The sequence below is a fragment of the Condylostylus longicornis genome, unplaced genomic scaffold (genome assembly GCF_029603195.1).
Source record: "Condylostylus longicornis isolate FDR11 unplaced genomic scaffold, ASM2960319v2 ptg000077l, whole genome shotgun sequence".
NCBI lineage: Eukaryota > Metazoa > Arthropoda > Insecta > Diptera > Dolichopodidae > Condylostylus > Condylostylus longicornis.
This window is the reverse complement of record NW_026578045.1, coordinates 2,316,488-2,339,645: the sequence shown is the minus strand read 5'-3', so window position 1 is coordinate 2,339,645 and position 23,158 is coordinate 2,316,488. Positions and strand designations below refer to the sequence as shown.

General features: G+C 22.6%; 1 protein-coding gene across 6 annotated transcripts in view; it reads right to left on the bottom strand.

The window, feature by feature from the left end:
• LOC129612903 (uncharacterized transmembrane protein DDB_G0289901) overlaps nucleotides 1–23,158 on the bottom strand; it is a 65,902-nt gene that overhangs the window by 21,106 nt on the left and 21,638 nt on the right. The window contains exon 1 of one of the 6 annotated variants that reach the window (XM_055526732.1): nucleotides 17,451–17,777. The exons of the other annotated variants lie outside the window; for them this stretch is intronic. Coding sequence (XP_055382707.1) covers nucleotides 17,451–17,463 — 13 coding nt within the window. The 5' untranslated portion in view covers nucleotides 17,464–17,777. Of the gene's footprint in view, nucleotides 1–17,450; nucleotides 17,778–23,158 lie in introns of those variants that run through there. 6 annotated transcript variants of the gene reach the window in all.

The window sequence follows — 23,158 nt, the reverse complement described above, 5'->3', positions numbered from 1 at the left end:
CTAAACAACTGTTTCATGTTGATTGAGAGGTTTATTAGTGATTAGCAATCACATAACATTTTTGTATCATTTTATATACCTACATATATGGATTAAGTATAAATTAAGTATAATTCGAACTCAATTTTTATGGTATTATTCCTTATCCCTTAAATTTTAAAAGAAAATACTCCACAAATTACCTTTTAACTCTTAATAAAAAGCACCTTTTTCTTCACAAATTTATTGACCGTGAACGTCTCGTTTCACATATTATAAATCAAACTCATTCCAATTAACTTTTTCGTAACTCAAATAAATTTGTTATTCACATAGCAAAACAAGCCTGAAATAACCTTAAATTGACGGCCATTGTTTACATATATTTATTCATTATACACATACATATATACAAATAATTCTAAAAATGATTATGCAAATATCCTTTTGCAAAAAATGGAAAAAACGGAGAGAAAAAAAATCGAAATTAATGTTATTAAAAAGCTATTCTAATTTAAAATTCTATTTATTTTATTTGAAAAAGAAGCAAAAAAGTAAAAAAAAAAAAACAAAAAAGAAAAATATGCAAACAAAAAAAAAACCTATAAAACCATTAATTTATCTCATGAGTGTAATAAATTAAACACTGCGGAGACCAGCCAAAAAAAAAAAACATATTGGCCTCGACAACATGCAATAACAAAATAGACCAGAGAGAAAGAACAACAAACAAACCCAATCGCGAATTCAAAAAATAATTTGAATTTAAAAATGAAAATTTTTTCTTTCATCAATGTTTGTTTTTTCTCTCGAATATCAACTAAATTTTAGAATGATTTTTTTTTTTAGTTTTGTGGGGCGACTAGCTTTATAGATTTTGAATTAAAAATCTATAAAAATATCTAATTTGAATTAAATTTGATTGATTTTTGTTATTAAAATTTATGAATTTTTTAAATATTTTTTTTTGTAGGATGCTTCAAATAATTAAAAAAAAAAACAAAATATTAAAATAAGAAAATTTTAATAACAATAATGAAATTATAAAAGAATTATGACTGAAATGCAAAAATCTTGGTAAAATAAATGAAAAAGAAATTTTGTGCGCCTCAAATTTTTCGAAATTTTGATGTTGGGCCTCAACATTTTTCAGACTTCAACTCTCCATATTCCGAAGAGTCTATAAATGTATTAAAATTCTTCATTATTTGTGATTTCATTAAAAAAATCAAAGTTTTTCAGCCCGTTTTTCATTACGAGTATACATACATAAAGGACATTATAAATTATCTTAGACAATATAAAAATATTAGCCCCTAAATTTATGCAATTTTTTTTTCAAATTACTTTCCATTGAGTTTTTTTTTGGTGAGAGATTACTGACGAATGGAATATTAGGAGTTTTTATATATTTTTTTTTTTTCAAATTTTACTCTCTGTAGCATCAATTTTGCAAACAAAATTACAAAGTTTTCTGCACAAACAAAGCACTTACAATCAATGCTTATATAAAAGAGTCTGGTTGTTTTCCAAAATCAATGAATTACAATATACATATTTGATTTTGACAGTTCTATTTGTTAAAAAATTTTTAAATAATTTATACTTAACTATGGAAGCAAAATTTTGGTAGAAGAGCTATTTTAGAGAAGAGTTGAAGGTAATGCAAACCAAATACAAGCACAAAAATTTTTTTTTACATTTGCAAAACATAAACTCTACAACATTAGCAAAAATTTTTGTTTTGCAACTTGGATTATGTGACTTTGCGTGTTATATTTTTTTTTTTTTTCTGCAAAATGGAATTCACGGTACTCTGACATGCCATTGAAATTTTATTTTTAGTCCACACTTGCGTTAAAATCTAAAATCGGCAATTTTGTTTTAAGAATTTTTTTAAAAATTAAATCATTAAAATATATTTTAGAATTTTTAAAAAGGTTTTTCAAAAAATAAAATCTTCTATTTCAATCCAATTAAAAACTTTATCTTCAAATCTTTCAAGAGTTAAAATTTTCTGTCAATGTTGCATATTCTTTGTCTATATTGAAAATTATTTTATGAATTTATATAAAAATTAATATCTGGACTGTTTGCACAAAAAACTGCACTTTAATATCCAAATATTAATAAATTTTATAATTTTGATAAAATTAGTTTTACATTTCAATAGTAAAATCTCAAAATTTTATTTGATTTCAAAATTGATGAATTAAAATATTTTTTTAATTAAATAATTTTTCTATTTATTTTTGAAAATCAATTAAAATTTATTGAATTTCAATTAATTTTGAAAATTTTTAAAATTAAACAAAAAATGAAAAAAGTTTTAAGTTCTTTTACCAAATTTCATAATGTAGAAATTCTTGAATTTTTATCTGTAATATGATGGAGAATAAGACAAATAAATTATTCAAATATAAAATTTAAATGGACAAATATTAGATGATCTGAGCAAATTTGTTTTAAAAAAATTTAGTTTCCATTACCACTGCATTGTTTTAAAACATCTGATATGATAAAATGTGATGATAATCGGATAATTTTAAATTTTTTCCATCAGATTTCGCTTATACATTAAATTTACATCAGATGCAAATTTAGTGTAAGATTAATTTTAATGTGTAATAGGCGTTATGGCATTGGTTTTAGAATCCCTTTCAGATTGTCATAATATTGTATAAAATTTTTTATTTTCTGTTAATTTTTTCAACATTAAATTTTTCTAAGCAAAACCATTAAAATCCATAGAAAATGTCAAAATTTCTACATACTCAACAACTTTAATTCTCAATATTTCCATATACATAAATCTCATATTTTAGTTAAGCATTAAAATTATTCAAAAGGACCACAAAATCACATTTTCCAGCATATTAAAAAGAAAATTTTTTTAACTTGTCCTTTTTAAAATATTTTGCATGTATAGCTATGGTTTTGTACGGAAAAAAAAAAAATTATCCGAATTCTCTATTTTAACATTTTTTATTTTTTTAGAAAAAAAGCAAAAACAAAGTAAAAATTTAAATTTCATTTGTAAATTTTTCTATTTTTCTTTTTTTGATTTTGTATGTTTTCCAGGCACTTTAAAAGCTAAAAAAAATTAAAGGGAAAATAATAATAAATTTTTAAACGATTGTCCATATTTAAAACAAAGCGAATATTTTCACGATTGACGAAATTTTACACTCATTTTTGTTGTTTTTTCTCTTTTTTGTTTCTCCCACTCATGTACACTTAAATTGTATACATATAACCGTACTGAAAAAAAGGGAAGAGTATACGTCGTAAATGTGAGAAAATATAAAAAACTAATAGCTACTCGTATGTAGAAAATAGATGTCTCTATAATACAAACTCGTATGTATTATAGAGACATCTATGGTAAAAAATTTGTTGTCTGAGAGAGTAGTCATCAAAAAAATTTTTTGTTGGTTTTTAATATTTTATTTTTTTATTACCATCACTGCAAATTTTATGTTACAAATATTTGATAACAAAATTTAGAATATTTTGGAAATTTGCAATTCTGTTGAACGAGTTCATTTATACAAATGGAGTGTAAACTTTTAACTTCAATTTGTAAAATTACTGGTATCAATTTAAAAAGCTACTGGATTTCGAAAAAATTCGTCTCGAAAAAAAAATCGTCTTGCCTTGAGCACATGCACGTGACCACGTTTTTGATGTGTTCGAGAAATTTTTCTTCTCTTTTGGACATCTCTCCTCCTATGCATCAACGATCTATTTAATTATGCATGTAAGAGTTTACCCCATAATTACCTTATATAGTTGCTATATGTTAATATTACACAATCCACACTTATGGAATCAGCAACCCTAACCTTTATAAATTATAATTCTACAATATTCATGCGATTCGAGTGTCATTGTCATATTTAGGGATTAATTTTTTATGTTGCTACCAGATTCTCTCTCAAACAGTTGCATCACTTGCTCACACCATGAATTACATGCATGCAAATATAAATTAGTATAATTGTGTATGTCAAAATCTTTGAATACATTAAATTATAAACAAAAAATCAAAAAGAACAAAGAAAAGAAAAATAAAAAACAAGAATTAAAAACAAAATAATGAAAATATTTTGAGTTCTCTCCCCTTTGTCTCTCATTCTACTCCCACTCAATAATGGGTTTTTCATTTGTCGTTTTTTGTTTGTTTTTGATTTTTTTATGTGTGCGGCACTCATTGCATTTGCAGTGTTGCCGAGAGTATATATATGCAATAAAAATCATTTTTTTCTTTTTATGTTTTATTTAATATTAGAGAGGGGGATTATTTAGAGAGGGCGAGATGAAAAGAATTATTAATTTATGCTCGAATTAGATGCTCTCGTTATACTTGAACACAACTTCGTTTTTTTTTTTGTTTTTTTCTTGCTATTTTTTGTTCTTTTACTTTTGTTTTGTTGGATTATTCAATTTTTTTCAAAAATGCATTTTACTTTAATAACTTGTGTGCATACCGTAAATGCACTTTTGTGTATTGGGTTTAAACTTTTTAATTTCTTTATTTCTCTTTTTGAAGGAGTTACCATATAAATATTTTATGGTAAAAGATTTTTATTATTCGAACATATATGGGAGTTGAGGGGGCAGCTTCCATTGAAATAAAGAATTTTTAGAAATTTAATTAGAATACTTTAAAAATAAAAAAGTTTTTAATTAAATAATTTTTCTTAAACACATAAAAGTAATGATTTCAATTATTATTTTTATTATTAAAAAAATTCTTATTGACTTTAGAATAATTGTTTAATTGAAAAAGGGAATTTGTTTTATTATTATAAAAGTTTTTCTATTCTAGTTCAATAGTACAATTACAATTAATTTAGATTTTATATTAATTATAAATAAATAATTACAATATTTTCATATGCATTTTGTGTTGGAACCCTTTCTACATTGTGGAAATTTAATATTTGTCCATGCATAAAATTGAAGAAAAAACTTAAATCTGATATTTGAGGCGTTAAAATGCTTAACTTATATGAGTAAATATGTCAAAGTAAAAGAGCAGAGTACATAAAATTTGTTGTAATTTTATGGAAGACAAAGACTTTCACTTATATGTAGATATTTGTTGCTAGAATATTCAACAGTATTCCATCAGACGGTACTTGTAATCCAGGCTCATAAACCATTTAAATTATGGTTAGCATTCCTACATTTTTAATTTTAATAATTAAATTCTAACATTGACTAATTTTATACGAGTGTACTAATATTTAACACACTCCCGAAAACACTTCGTTTGGAAATCATTCGACAACACTGAAATCTGGCATTTATCTATCTGTCATTTACCAATTGCATTTCTGTATACAGAAATGGAATATGAAAAAATTAAGTTTTTTTTTAATAAATTTATTTTATTGTTAAAAAAAATAAAATAAAAAAATTTCTCTTTTTAGGTGCATAAAAACTCATGGAGTAAAACTGGACAAAAAAAAACTCCATGCTTTTATATAGAATACATATTTTGGACACTATGAAAATTCAGATACGTGCAGGTATGTATAAAAAAAAACTTAATTTTCATTGCAAATTTTCAAATTTAAATAATTTGTTAAAAAAAACACAATTTGATTTTTGCTGTTATTTGCATTCATTCACAGCAATAGTTCTCTCATTGCTACATTCATCACATTCTTGAAAAATTCCTCATCCTTGATAATCCTGCTCATTAAAGAAAGCATTTTTAAAGCCAAACTTGCAATTTGAGTACTACATTATTACACCGAGTTTTAAGTGCTGCTACTATTGTAAATATTCGTAGGTTTGCCAGAAAATTTACTAGAATATCAGGTGCCATTGCAAGAACATATAGATCTTTTAAGGAACATTTAATTTTTGTGTTTGCCCATGAATGATATGGTCAGAAGATACAGTTTTGAGAAAAATTGGACTTTAAGACTAAATAACTGACAGAATTTGATAAGTATATTCTTCAGTTTATCAATAATTTCCGATTCCCGAAATTACTAATTGCCTCACTGATGGGTATCGACCAGTGTATAATCAGTGAATACTTCAACCCAATTGGGTCATACCCCTGTATGAAGAGAGGCAGAAGTACAGATTATTGATAAACATTGGAGATTCAACCTAAAGAGGGATTGTCAGAAAGATGATATAAAATTATGTTGTTCCGTTAAACTATTATTGAAATATTTTTTATACTAGAACGCAATAATAGTAGTTTGGGGTGGTTTTTAAATTGGTTCTGTTCTGCTACTATTAAAACGCTTGGGTTATACTCGGGTACCATGATTTCTTTCCTTAATTTTGGAGTTCAGTTCTATTTTCATCATTTTGTAATACAAATTCAATTTTAGTTTCATTTCATATTTTTTTCTTTTAAATTTAAAAATAATTTAAAAATTAGAATATTTTGAGTTGTAACATTTATAAAACAATGGAGCAATATATATAATAGATATGTATATAACAGTTATACATACATAAATTAAAGTTTACATTATTTGAATAATCAATTTATAATTATATAAAATTCTTACTCGTTTTAATTCCTTTGAAATTTCAATCATTAATTCATTCATGTAAATATAATTTTTTACCTATCAATTACATGAATATTAATATATACACACAAGCGCTCATGAATATGTTAGTTTGTATAACACTATATATAAGCATATATATCCAATAATATAAATATATAAATGTAAATTTCATTTAAATTATAAAAACAAAGTAAATAGAAAATAAAATTGACAAAATATAACAAAATTATTTTCAAACTAATTATAAAACTTATATAAAAGAGATGATTTCTCATTTAATACGATATGATAAAGGAAGAGAAAAACATTTACCATTGAATATAAAATTTATACAAAAACATAAATATGTATAGCATTATATATTTAATATTTAGATCAAGGTTATATACGTACATATATGTATATAATATTAACTTTTATACAATTATTACAAAATATGAAAATATGTTAAAAGCCATTATATGAGAGTATTAATAAAATTCTTCGAATTATATTAATTTTATGGAAAATTTTACTAAAAATTTTCCCATTATGAAGGTCTTACCAGTTTTCTTTTAGTATATTTTGTAAAATACATATATAATTTCTTAAATTTTATTAAAAAAAATTTGTTTTATCATGAAATTGTGTTGAACAATGAGAAATGAGACCAATCCATAATAAACAGTAACCAAATTATATAGAAAAAGAAATTCTGGAAGAAATAATTTCTCGTAGTAAATTCACATGCTGGCCACATCATTGTAAATATTACATATTTTTTGAAATATAAGACGACAGACGAAAATATGAAAGTAATTGATGGAATCGAACCACAGATTTTTGTTTCAACAAGCAAAGAAAACATGTGATAATGGTGGTTTGTTTTTATTTTGTTCGGTTTTTTCTGGAACAATATATAAACCCATACTTTAATTAAATGACAGTAATAACTTATTAATCCGAACGCGTGAGTTTCTTCTTGAAAGTGGTTTTTGATTTTGGCCTCAAAAAATTGATACGTGTAGCTAAAAACAGTGCTCGAAAAAAATTGTTCCGAATTGGACGTCCAGAATTTGGCTCCATTTTTGAATATAATTCTGTAGCAGCTCTATAGATAGACATTATATTTTTGATTGTATTTATTAATCTGCCATTAATATTCCAATAAATAGAAAATTTTTATATTAAAATTAAATTTTTTGGAAAAAAAAAAAAAATAAATGGAAAATCGAATCGAATATTTAAATTTTTTTCTATTTAAAAAAATTAAATTAAATTTTCCAAATCAATATTTAAATTAAATCGTTCATATTCTTTTAGAAAACACTGTACAAATTAATTTTAAACAAATTTCTTAGTTTTTGTTGAATTAGTTGAATCTTAATTAATTAGTTTTATGTTGAAATGTTCTAAATTAAATTTGTGGTAAAAAAAAAAAATTGTCTTCGAATGTGACTGATAACAAGTTTCAGTTTGTTATTTGCAATAATCGAGAATTTCTAAATAAAGCAGCAAGGGTTTTGTGAGTAGGGTCACAGAATTTTGACATTGAAGCTTTTTGACCACCGAAATAATTATACTTTAAGATTTTCTGTAAAAATTTTTGTATAACAATTATATCAGAAACACAAACCAATATTCGTATAAATTGTAAAATCATTATAATTTTCAATAGATGGACACATTACTACTCGTATCAATATTTTTAAATTTCTTTATTATTTATAACAGACTTATTAATAAATTCTTTAAAATCCACTAAAATCTTATTAAAAAAACGACATTCAATCAACAATAAATTGTTCCTTTCAACGTTTTAATATTCAAATATCTTATTGACAACCGTATAATATACATTTACGTACATATAATATACCCCATACAATGGTATAAATACTATTATATTAACAGTTTATTATTAAAATCTCAATTTAATTTATTGCATCATTAATTTATTTCCTTATTCATAACTATAATATAATAATAAATACTATGTGTGCATACATGTACTACCATATGTACTCACAATGATATTTTGAAATTCATAGTTTTTCTGTAGGTATACTCGACATTATAATAGTCGAGTATGAGTATAATAGTCAATTACATACTAACAAACAATATTTATTATCGATTACACTTAAAATGTTAATTGTTCATCAGTAGCAAAAAAAAAAAAAACAAAAATATCAGCGCAACATTTTATATTTTACAAGTGTTATAACAATTAAATCGATAACATTATTGAAATAAAAATGCATGAATATAATATACAAATATGTATGTATGTATGGAAAATATATAAAAATCAAAAACAAAAAATAAAAATATTTACAATCATTTATTAACATAAAGAATTTCATTTCCTTAATTCTTTTGTCAATATTATGTATTTCGAATTGAAAAAAAAAATATAACAAATAAATTCAATAATCTTTTATACATACATATGTATATTTAAATATAAGTATATGTTGCGTATATGTTGCGTTCCTTTTTGAGAGATAATCGTCTCTCATTCGTACAACGCTCTTCTAAATTAATCCGGCCAGTATAATTAGAGGGGGATTGAAAATAGAATACTGCTTTGTATGTCAATTCTGTTATACAGGAATAAAGGTCGATAAATTTAAATATTAAAAGATATATATGGCATTTATTTTCAATTTAAGTCAGTTAAGCTATCTACTAGAATAAACGTGCATTATAATCCACCTCTTTACAATATAGGCTAGTGTATTTTGGAGTAGATATTATGCATTTAGATTGTATACGCCTAAATAGAACACTATAAATTATTACTTAATTCTTTTATATACATACATATGCTATACACATTATAAAATATTTATAATTTCCATACACAATACAAGCATTATTATTATATTATAAAAATATTAAAAATACAATAATAAATTTTGATTTAATTGCTCTTTATTTTTTAATTTGAGTAATTATTACTCATTCGCTCAACCCCACATCTACTCTCTTCTTTCTGGTTCATTCTCTTTCTGTTTTTTAATTACGTACAATTACAAAATGGTTAGTTTTCTGTGTTGAATAATAAATTCTATGTATATACATACAATTGTCAACGCAATGTCAATATAACATTATGCGACATACATACATACGTTAATGTTTGACAGAATATGTGTTCAAAACACACATTTATCATTTAATTTATGACAAATGATGTGACATTTAATATTTTAATATTGCCTTTGATTTTGATTTATGTTTTAATTATTGAGCTATAATCATTTTTTTTTAAATGTATGTATATAAGGATATAAAATTATAATTATTATTTTTGATTTAATTGGTTTTTTTTTTGTATACATATCTGTTCATTGTTATTAATTAAATTTAGTTACATAAAACATGTTGATTTGAATTAATAATGGAAGAAAACAATTTATTTAAATTAGAAAAATTATTCAAATGCTTCCATATACTCTTATATTTATGTATGTACGTATATGTGTTGTAATTAAACACGATTGTTATATGTAAATCAAATGAAAATTAATGAAATTCAGTACGCTTGTACTAATGTCTATAATAAAAAAAAATTTAAATTTATATTGTTCAGTGGTTTGAGAATATAATTCAGTGATTTTAAAGAAATATTGGAGATAATGATATGTTTGGTTGGTTGATTGTTTGACGTGGCCGGTGTAGCCGGTCTCGTCCGATAACATCCCATTTCGCTACTACCACCCGTGATCAATGATAAACAGCATTGTCTGTAAAGTTGCGTTTCTTTAAGTTACCTTACGTTGTCTTACATTGCGTTAAATTTTGTTAGATTGCGTCACATTGTATTATCTCACTTCACGTCAAATTACGCGCTTTAATAGTTATAAAGGCGCTTTAACAATTGAATTACTTTAAAGTTTTTACATGTTAATTCTGTTTTTTGCCAAAATTTTTATTTAGATTATGATATTTCGTGAAAAATTTGGGGTTTTTTCTCGGTTTCGATTGACAGAAATTTTCGCATTTTAAAATTGTAATTGCGTCATTTATTAAGTATTGACGTACATGTATAAGAATAAAATATTTTAGAAAGCGTATACATTAAACAATTTAACGAAGAAAAGCTTTTTTTGACTACTTTGCGTTTACTTATACGATTATATAAAATACTTGATATGATAGTTAATTTATTCACATTGTTATCACTTTATATTACTTTTACATATATACATAGAAATTTGTATATACTTAATTATATATTTAAGTACTGATAGAGAGAGTTATTTGATACTTCTTTCATGTATTTTTTATGTTTTTTTTTTTGTTTTAAGGACAATGTGAATAACTGATAAGTAATGCTAATCACGTCCGTATTGTTTTATTTATTTTATTTCATTTTTGCTTTTTTTTTGCTTTTTTTTTATATAATATGTATATAGATAATAATAAATACAACCTTGTAGAATACAAAACATAAACAAAATAAAAACCATAAAAGAACAAAAATCATTATCAAATAAATTCGGATCGAGCTCATAGTTTGCTAAGCAGCACTTTTCCCTTGCATATGTAAAATTAATTTTTTTTTTAAAATGTTAAAAATTGCATACATTTAGGATGAAAAAAAAAAAAATTCATTGAAAAAAGCGTTAAGATAATTATTGTCGAATTCGAGGGTTAAGTAAGTGATTTAAGATAAGTGGTTATATTTTTTTGGTTCTGGTTCTGTCTATTCTGCCTTATAGTTTGACCCCTACAGTTTCAATTTAAGCAAATTTTTTAGGGTGATAACTTGCAAGGGAATGGAAATTGAAGAAAATTTTCTTTCAGCCAAATATTATTCTAATTTTTTGTATTAGGGCCTAAAAGTAAAATTTTGTAAAAGCCATTAGTAGCTTAATTTACTCATGGTGGAAAGCTCCAGTCGATACACTTCTTGAATTGCAATATGTAGAAAACGTGTGTGGTTTCGATACAAAAAAAATTTCAAAAAATTGCATGTTATGCGGGGATATAACTTTCAGAACAGGTGAAGATCTACAAATATATAGAATTTCTGATTTTCTAACTTAGACGATGAAGAAGTGTTGCAAAGAGACGCTTGACGGACGGACAAAATAAAACAAAACAGCATTTTTCTTCAATTCTGCTTTTTTTTTTTTTGGAAAATTTCTAAAAGAAAAGACAAAATGGTTATAGAATTTCAAAGAAAAGAAAAAAATTTATTTATCCTTGAAACTTAGAAATTTTTTGTGATTTCATATATATACAAATTATGTTTCTGTATCCATTATATAAGTATAAATTTAAAAAAAAAAATTCTTTTTAAGAAATTTCAATCAAAAACAAAATTATATAGGGGAACAAAAAAAAAAATCTTATATTAAAATACTGGTCAAGGTTTTTCATACTAAATGCATTGTATATAAGCATGTTTTGAATATTTTATCATACTTAATGTACCAAATTTAAAAAAAAAATTTTTATAATTAAATAATGATTATTTTAAAATTAATTTGTTTTTAATATTCATATAGATGAAAATAATTAAATTCTTTAAAAGAAATTTGTATTATACTTTTTAAACTTTTACACATACATGTATGAAATTACCTTTCATACTTCTTTAATCAAACATTATATTTCATTAATTCAAAAAATTTAATGTTTGACAGAACCTGATGTGTTATTCAAAACCTGAATTGAGAAATGGAAATCGGTCCTCGTTTGAAGACTATGATTCAAGGTCCTCATTTTGTATTCCAATTATATTGTATTACTCGCCGCATGATAAGAAAGTAAAAAGACTAAGATAATATATGTATATATTCACATATAATGTAATTTCCAATTGAAACGATTATTTTTTGATCTTATTCACCTCCCTTTGCAGAAAAAAAATATATATATATAAATATATATAAGTCAGCAAAATTTAATCTCCACGGAGTTAAAGTAGCAAGTCATAATTCATAATATACAAATTCGGATTAAAAAATATTATTATATTGAATGAGATTGTGCATTATTGTTATATAATTGTTATTAAACTTTTAGTTTTTTATGATTGCTAAAATTTTATAAAATTGGAAAAAAATAGTCATTATCTTTCAAACATAATGTATTCTATCATTTTGTATTATTGCAACACTTTCAAACAATTAGTGTTAGAATAAATTTATTTAGTATGAAAGAGTAATATTATCAAATTAATACTTATTTAATTAAAGTTCAATTAAAATCAATTTAAATATGCTAAATTACATAAAATACTTTCTCATTTATATCATAATATAAGTCAATTTAATGAAATCGTACATATACTAAATTGACTCATACATGTATGAACGACTCATACATGTATTAACGACTCATTCACACTTTTGAAACTAGATCTCTTTTAAAAAAAAAATTCTGATTCACTCATAAACATTCTTTGATTGTGAATAAAGAATAAATCACAAAATTTTCTCATTAAGAAATCTATGTCATCATTATTATATTTATACTTTTACAAAATCACACCGCATATAGGTGAATAATTTGAAATTCAAAATTGTTATATTTTTAAAATATAAATAATTTTACACGAATAATATTGCTAAATTGACTAACTTCAGAATTCTGAAAAATTTCAGATTTTCCTTAAAAAAAAATTTTATTCACAATTTTTTCGAATTTTTTAATAAAAAAGAAAATATTTATCAATTATTTTAATAAATTTTCATTGAATGAAAAGAGTATAATAAAAATGGTGTATAATTTCATTTAAAATTTAATTTAATAATAATTTTTCAAAAGAAGCAATAAAGTTCTTAAAAGTGAAAATTAAATTGAAATTTATAGCTAGAAACCTAATGATTATAAACTTATAACAATATAAGGTAATTCTATATGAATTTACCTATATACAAGCGAATTTAAAATTAACCAAACAATTTCATATAATATGTATGTATGTATACATGTTCGTATGTATACCTGTTCATATTTTATAAATAATTCTACACAATAAAGCTATTCTACACATACCATTGTTATAATATAATTGTGTTATATTATTAATATGAATAGCATTTATTCAACGATTTTAGCCTTAAGGAAAATTTTAACAAAATTATTTAGTAAATTCTTTAAAAAAAAAAATTATATTTTTTGTTATATACACATACATATATGCAATATTATTATTAAATTATTTTAGTAATCCTTGAAAATTTCAATAAATATATATGTATGCATGAACATCAAACTAACCACACCATTATTTCAAAATAAATTATTAATCGTATTATTACTATATTACGAGTATTATTATCTGAATTTATGCTTAAGGAATTAAATTTATAATTAAAAAAAAATATACAAATTAAAATTAAATTGAAAATAAATTAGAAAATTTTCTGTTCAAGTTAAAATTACATAACTGTTTAATATAGTAGTTTTAAAAAAATTATTCGAATTAAATCGCATTTGACAAGTTTTATTGAAAATAAATGACATTTCTTTTTGATGAACATTTCGGTTATCTTCGGATCATTTAATGAAACTAACTCAGAATTAAAATCTTAAACAATTTAGAGTTAAAATTATGACTCATATTTGTAATTTGTCATTAAAAAATTTGTAATAATTTTTGTATTATAGAATATTAAATAAGAGCAAATAGTAAATTCTGACCCGAAAATAAAATATTTTATGTTATTTCTTCGTTAATATAGGTATAATTGTATATAATACACAATATAATGAAGTGGTGAATAAAATTTTAATTTATATATTAATTATCAAAATTACAAAAATTAGATTATATCTATAAAATGACATCTGCATAAGTCATTTAATATGTGACAGTACAAAAGATAATTCAAAAAAATTTTAATAAAATTGGGGTTGTTTACACTTGTATATACATTAAGTGTATATACACAGTTTATCCCTTATGTTTCTCACGCCTCCTATTGTATTAAAAAAAAATTTTATTTATAGAAAAGAGAGTGTGATAAGTACAAAGCTGTGCATACGTTATGTTTACACACGTAAACAGGCTCAATTAATAGCTTTAACTTTCAAATTATTTTAATTTAAAAATTTTAGTGTAATTTAACTATTAAATTTAATATTATTTCATATAATTCAATAAATTTATTACGTACATACATATATTTTTTAAATTAAAATTATAAAATCATGTTATGCGTAAATAATCGTTAAATTATTTATTTACGTTTTCCTTAAGTATCAGTAAAAATAGGAATAAAAACAAAAACACATTTTATACGCTTTACTTTCATAAATTCTTATGAAAAATTAGAACCAAAATCTACTCCATATAAAAATATTTTTTAGGAAAAAACAAGAAATCAATTGAAGCCATTTTATAATAAATTTTATTTTTAATTAGAAACAAATAAAAAGTGCTTTTCTCTTTCCATTAAAAATTAAGATTTTTGCTTTTATACACAATCAACTCTCTTTGATGAAAATATTTTCTAGATTTTCTTCTTATAATCGACTCTATATACATATATGTACATACATACATATACACACTTTGATATTAAAAAAACTTTCTAAATAAAGTACATACAAAATATATAGAAATTATGAAGTTTCTATAGTTACATAACAATATTTTTTTAAAAATTATTTGAAATTTATATGATGTTTTTAATACTGCGGAAATTTTGTTTTTCTTTTGAACAAGTAAATTTTTATGAAAGCATCAATCGTTTTATGAAAAATTTCCCGGAAATATGCCAAATATATAATAATTTATAAATATTTTTTCTAGATTTTTCTTTAATTATATCAATAATTTTTTTATTTACTTACATACATATGCATATGAAATAATTTTCATATTTAAAAAAAAAATAAATTTAATAAAATCAATTGATTTTCAGTCATGATTTTGTTCAAATTTTAATGTTACTCGTATTATTATGGCAATGACAGGCGTATTATAAATACATTTATTATAGAATAATAAATAAGTATCGTGTTAAAATATTTTAACACCATCTGTTGCTAATAATAATAATTAGCAAGAGTTTATTTATTTTGGACTAATTTTAATATTTTGAACTATGTATAAAAACAGACAATAAAAGTGGAAAAAAAAAATTATTCAGATTTTCTGGATTTTCTTAAAATATTTGAACTTATTGTTTATTATTATAAAAAAATTTTATTAAAAATTAACAAAAATATTAAAATTTTTGAATAATTTAATGGAAATTTTAAAAATTTTTTTTTGGATTTGTTTTTTCTAATTGTGTTAATTTTAAAACTTTGTATGTATATTTTGTCTGCCGTATTTAGTTTAGAAATCAATAATTTTAATTAAATTTTACAATTTCTAAAATATTTTTCTAATACCTGGAACATTTTTGAATTAAAATAATTAATTTGTTTTTTTTTGTAGATATTTCTAATAATTTTAATGCAAATTATTTCTTTATATATCGAATTCTTTTTGATATTTTACGAATATTTTTATTTATTATTAAATAATATGAAAATCGAAAATTCTATTACAATTGATTACTTTTGAAATTTTTATTTGAGTTTAATTAAATATTTTGCTCGATTAGTTTTAAAATTTTTCGGAATCAATTTTTAACAATTTTTCAAATTCTTTTTTTAGAATAATCATCAAATTTTATAGAGAAATTTCTCCAATTTGTAATTCAATTTCAATTAAACAGATGCCCTTTCTGTAACAGCTCTAATTTCATTTTATTTTACGCAAAAAAAACAAACAATACTAGCATGAAAGTAACACTAGTATATGACAACATACATATTATATTAAACCTACATTTCTACTACATTTATTATTAACCGTTCTCACCTAAATGCAAATATTATGTAAACATTTTATATTTCACTTGTCAAAATTATGCGTTCATTTCAAATAATTACAAACAAAAAAAGAAAAAATAATAGCAAAAAAAAACTGAAAAAGTGAGAAGTGAGAAATGTTAAAAATTGAAAATCGTTTACACTTTTTCTTTTTCTGTTATTTTTATAAAATACTGTAAGAGGCAAGAGAGGTGAAAGAGAAATGAAAAATGACAAAAAAAAATCTTTTTTATAAAAATTTCATATGAAAAATTTTTCATTTTTCACCTTCTGTGTTCTCTCATAAATTATAAAATATAAAATTTATCATGTCACGTTGTTTTGTAAAAAAGCAAAAAAAAAAAAAACAAAAACAAAAGAAAGACAAACAAATGTTTACTAAATGATTTCTTATGGGAATATTTAAAGTGTTTGGTTGGAAGAGAAAACATAAATAAAAAGAGAAAACAAAAGATGTTAAAATAACACTTATATAATAAATACACCTGATCTGTTATACTTTGGTTTTGTTTGTTTTGATTTTGTTGATTTGGATTTTTTTTTGGTATATTTTTTTTTTTTTGGAAAACAGCATGAAATTAAGTAGGTTTTTCTTTTAATTTAATCTTCTTCAATTTTTTTTTATTATTTGTTCTCTCTATATTGCAGAATTGAAAAATTGAAACAAAAAAGTCATTTTTTAATTTGGATATTTTATATAAAATAAATTATTTTTTTATTATTATAAATAATTTTTAAAAATTTTTTATTTAAATCCGGTTTACAACACAATAAATTTAAATGAATTATCGCTATTAATTTTTAAAATCAAAAATAAAACATCAAATTTTTTTGTATAAATGAATAATGTCTGTGGTAACGAATAAAAACTGACTAAATTAATTTAATGTCAAATGTCAAATATCTTCAATTAATTTCGAAATTATAAACGTAAATTTATAAGAAAATCAAAATTTTTTTCCTACACATTAAAAACCTAAACTTTAAATTGAAAATGCTAAGTCGAATTAGGCGAAATTTTTTTATTTTTCAATATTAATTTAATTTTAATTTTTTTTATTATAATTTGACAAATAATATGCAACTTACATAATTCCGGCATTTTGAATTAAAGTGTGAAAAAAAAAAGAGATTTTTCACTGAACGAAAAAATTATACTTCAGAACTATGTACTTCTTTACTGTGCTGTTTACCTTCGACTGACATACTTGACAATAGTTAAACGTGTTAAATATACATAACAAAAGGAAATAGTGTACGATCATCGAAAAAAAAATTTTTTTTTTCAATTTCTAATAGGAGCGTTATGTGTGCATTATAAAGAGTTTATATTAAGATTTTTCCTTCTTATTATTCTTATATTTTTTTCATATCGGACCTAAGCTCCATATTACAACTATAATTTTTGCCATGATTTTTTTTTTAATTTTTATTGTTTTGTTTATGTGTGTATAACAATTTTATATAATCAGGTTTTATTTTAACCCTTTCAGTACCAATAAATTATTGATTTTATATCTTAGATTTTTGAGGAAATTTTCAAGATTTTTTAGGACATAAAAATTAGTTTAAAACAACACAATTCGAAATGCTCGCTTAGACATTTCATAAAACAACAAAAGTTCTTTCAGTGCGCCTTCTTATATGCAATTTTTATAAAATTATCTTTTTTCATTTTCTAACAGCATATTGTTTCTATGTCAATTTAAATAAAGGAAATTACATAATTAAGTCGATTTACCAGCCATATATCTCAAAGTTTTAATAATTTACGAATATAATTGAATTATTTAAGGGTCGCATAAATTTATCAATTCCTTGAATTTCAAAACACAATTATACAGAAATTCTACTAAATTTCGAAATTTTACAACGAAAAATAACCGAGTATGTTCTTAGATTAACTCATTATATGGATCAACATAAATTAGAATCCAATCAACAACGATTTAAATGATCTGTGTAAAAGTTTTAAACTTTTATTGTAATGACTTTTGCAGCATACAATTGAAATTATGCACCACAAAATTATTACCTATATAACAACTAAATGAATCCATAAACAATTTAGAGTTGAACATGAAATATACAATCATTTTAGAGTAATACTTAAACGTGCTTCCTGTGACAAATTTTTCACTACATTTTACTATACTAATAAATGTTATAACAATTTTCAATGGAAATTCGATGATTTTTAAAACATCGAACTTATATAGGATACCATTTATTTATGGCATATATGAATGTATATACGTATATCCACATATGTGCATTTGTAATAATAACTAAATTTTATACACGGTTTTCAAAGTGTAAATTGAAAATGACTATGCGATTATATTTTCTTTTTTGCAATGTTTATTCATGCGAGAAATGCAAAGTAATAAAAAAATTCTAAAATTACTTTACTTCCAGACTTTGAGTATACCTTAACTGCTCTGTTGCTAATATTTTTTTTTTTTGTATACTACTCTTTTTTTCTCTTAGTTTTCTACAGAAATTTTCTAATAATTTACATAAAAAGTAATTAAATTCATAATATTTCTGAGAAAAAAATGTTTTTTTTTTTCGGTGTATTAAAATTTCATTAAACTTGAAATGTTTTTTTTTTTTTTTCAATTTACACAATTTTAAAATTCGACACGGTATTAAAAATAAATTTTTAATAGTATAAATTTTATGAGATTAGGATATTGAACGATCGGAATGTGCATAAATGCATATTAGTATATATAGAAAATATTAAATAGAGAAATTAAAGTCATTAAAATTTTGAAAAATTTTAGTTTTTAGAAAAGCATCCCATTATCTGAAAAATTTTAAAAAATCTTAATTTTCATTCTCTAGCTAAACTACATGAAATAGTAAATTTTTAAGTGAATTTTTAAAAACGTTACTTAAAAAGCATTTCACATTTAATATCAAAAAACATTGGATTATACGAAAAATTTTGAAAATTCTTCTAAACGCGTTTTTTTGGTTAAACTAAAAGAAATTAGGAATTTTTCAGCGAATTTCGTCGAATTTCGGCGAAAATTCACCAAAGTGACTATTAATATCGAATAACCTCTTAATATCAAAAATAATTCCTCTTAATATCAACGTGTTTTTCGGGTTAAACTAAAAGAGATCAGGAGTTTTTCGTCGAATTTCCAAAACGTTAAATAAAGTGACTGTTTTTCTCTTTATATCCAAAAACCATTTATGAAAAATTTTGAAATTCATCTGAATGCGTTTTTTGATTAAATTATATGAATTAACAGATTTCTAGGCGATTTTTTTGCGCAATTAATTCAAATCAGTCATGGCACCCTTAATTAGAAAAATGAATTACATCATATGAAAACTGTCAATTTATGTTTTCTAATTAAATTACAACATTGAGCGATTTTTGAGCGAATTTTTTTAAATTCTTGTTTTTACAATTTTCTTGAATAACTAATTGTGATAAATTTAATAGCTTCTTTTATATTAATAGTGAACAAGAATTTAACATTATAATCAGTTTGTTGTAATGAATCACAACATGTTCGATGACTAATTACTTTTGAAAATAAAACCGATATCAAATTCTTTAATACATACATAATTATCTTTATTGCAAAATAATCGCATTTTTAAACACATATTTTTGTTGTAGACTAATAAATTTGGTATAAATTTTTAATTCGAATGAATGCAATCAACAAGCCAGAGCATTTTACGTGACTATAAAAATTTATCTTCAATTTTTTTTTCTTATTCTTTGTCATCTATTTATCGCGCTTAGCTCACTTTAAATTATGTTTAAAAATATTAAAAAAAAAAAAATTTAAACCTAAAAGCCACACAATTTTCTGTTTTTTCTATTTTTTCTTATTTTAATATAAATTCAATATAGCCTCCAACGGGCAAAAACAAGTACCTACCAAGCTTTAAAAAAAATATAATGAAAAATCTATAATTGTATGTCTAATAAATGCTTAACAGAACAAAAAAACAAGAGAAGAACAACAACAACAAAATGAATTTTTATAATTTTAGTCACACTCTTTTTTTTTTAATAATTCTAAAAAAGAGAGAAAACAAAAAAAAATTTTCTCTGATATTATTTTGTTGGTGTATGCATGTTTGTCATACTTTTTTTTTACAACACCAACTTTATAATATGGCTTATTGTGGTGAATGTAGCTGACATATAGAAAATAATGAAACTGCTTATCTAAAAAAAATGAAAAAAAAAAAAATTCTTTCATTAAATAAAGAAACAAAAAAAACAAGAACAAACCAAAAACAAAATAAATGAGAAAAAATCAACAATTTTCTGTTAAAATTTATATAGAATCGAATAATATACATACAATAAAGTCAACGTACTATGAAAATTTTTTACTTAAAAAAAAAAACATTAAATGTATATATAAAAAATATTGTCATACAAGATGTTCAACTGCATTGTATACATATGTACATATAATAAAAGTGAATGAAATTCTATGAAATGAAGGTTTTAACAAGCCTAGTATGATATTCATTTTATACAAAATTTATTTGTATCAAACATGTTGTACATGTATTTCACATAAGTTTGAAAGTATTAAAATTTAATAAATTTGAATAAAATTGAGTAAAATTCGAAAAATTTTGAATTGAAAATATGAAATGAAAAATCATTTTACGAAAAATATTTTATTCATTCAGCATGAACTTGTTTGACATAAGAATCGAACATGTTGTAGAGGTATTCAATATAAATGAAAAAGCTAAGTGAATTTTTGAACCACTGTTGTGTTATTTTTCAATATTTGCTTTTTTACTGAACTGAAAAGTTTACAATCAAAAATAAATTCTATTATCATACCTGTGTGAATGTATGTTCGAAGAGTATTATAAATTTGTCGCTTACGGACTAAAATGTTGACGGAAATTTTTCCACTTTAATTCTAATTTTTGGTAAAAGTCTTTGAGGATCTATGGATTTTTATTATAACTACTGGCTTATATAATTTATATATAATATAAAATACCACTATACATTTGGTGTACAACAAGATGCCTTATGAAACGGTATGACAATTATCATACAACTTTTAATATAATTATTTTGGACACGATCTACTTCTATATATTCTCGTTTTTTAATTGAAACAACTTGTAGTTGATAAATTAAAAGTTTTCGATATACCACTAAAAGGTTGCCGTTCAGAACTCTAAAACCACACTGTACTAATTTTAATGAAAACAGAATAAAATTATTTAAAAATTTGTACTTTATTGTATGATTTAAGAAAAGAAGGAAAAAAAAAATTCAAAAATGAATTTTTGTAAACAAAATCATTTTTTTCCGGGCGATTATCTTTCTTCTTCAAATAATAATAAATAACTTTTAATTTTTCAATGACTTATTATTTTATTTATGCGCGTTTTTAATAGTGTTATAAAAAAAACAAAAATATTCATTTCACTTTTAATTTATTTTGTTTTCATTTTCGATTTGAAAGAATTGAAAGAACAGAACAAGAAAGAAAAAAAAAGGAAGCAATTATTTTTACTTTATCGCTTAGGACAAATCTCGTATACTTTATGAACTTAAAAAATAAATAAAACTTTTCAATATACCAGAAATGACTCCATAAAACACAAGTTTACAAATGGCGTATAAGAATCATTAAAAAATTTATTTTGTAAATATTTTTAAAATTATGGTTTTTAAATTTATTATTATTTTTAGTTCATTTTCAAAGAATTTCATTTTATTTGTGATGAAAAATGGAAAAAATGAAACTTTTTTATTTTGAATAAAAACACAAATGCAAAAGTTCATTATAGAAAACTTATAAAAATTTTCTATATAAGGTTTAGAATTTCATTGCCTCAAAGAAGAATACACAGTAATGAACAAAATAAAATTTTTGAGAAATCAAACAAAAGCGTGAAAATAATTAAGACTTTTTGTAAATGAAGCCCTCCTAGGCAATCTATTAGAAATCAATGCTTACTAACTCAATTAGAGAAAAAAACTAGAATCAATGCTTAATACACTCAACTAGAAAAGGCCCTTTTTTCCTCCTCTTACTCTCTAAACTCTTAAAATCTTCTACTAGGAATAAAATGTTGAAAACCGAATATACAGAAAATTATAAAATTAATTTAAAAGTAAATTTTTGCTTTCACCTCAATATTTTTCAATTTGCCATTTACTGTATTCTTATTTTGGACAACCAATATTGTTATTATAAATTTGCATTTAAAAACAAAAAATATGACTTAATTTAAATTTTGATAATTTTGATAATTTAAAATTAATAATTGCTTCCTTCCTCTTGATGATATCGAAACTAGTATTTAATTTGGAATTTAAAACACGAAATGTAAATTTTAATATTGCTGTAATATTTAGTAAAACGAAATTCTGCTATTATGTACGAGTAAATATCATTCAAGAGGAGGAGAATGGTGTTTTTTTAGTTAAGGGGTCCATATGACATAATTAGAAATCTAAAATATGGAGGAAAGTCAATTAATTACGATTAAAATTGAACTTATTAAATATAAAGAAATATTTGAGGATTCTTTATGTTTAACTCTATGTTTAATTGGAGATTAGGGCTCCTGAATGAGGTCAATTAGTGATAAAGAGCTAAGGAAATTGTTCAAGAATTGAGATTTTGATGTCATTTTACAAGAAATCCGACTTATTGGTTAACAACTGTCCAGCTCTACAAAATTCCGGCTCTTATTGACTGCTTTATATCCAAGAAAATTTAATCAAATTTTATGAACTTGATAGACAATTTTGATTTAGATTCAGATCA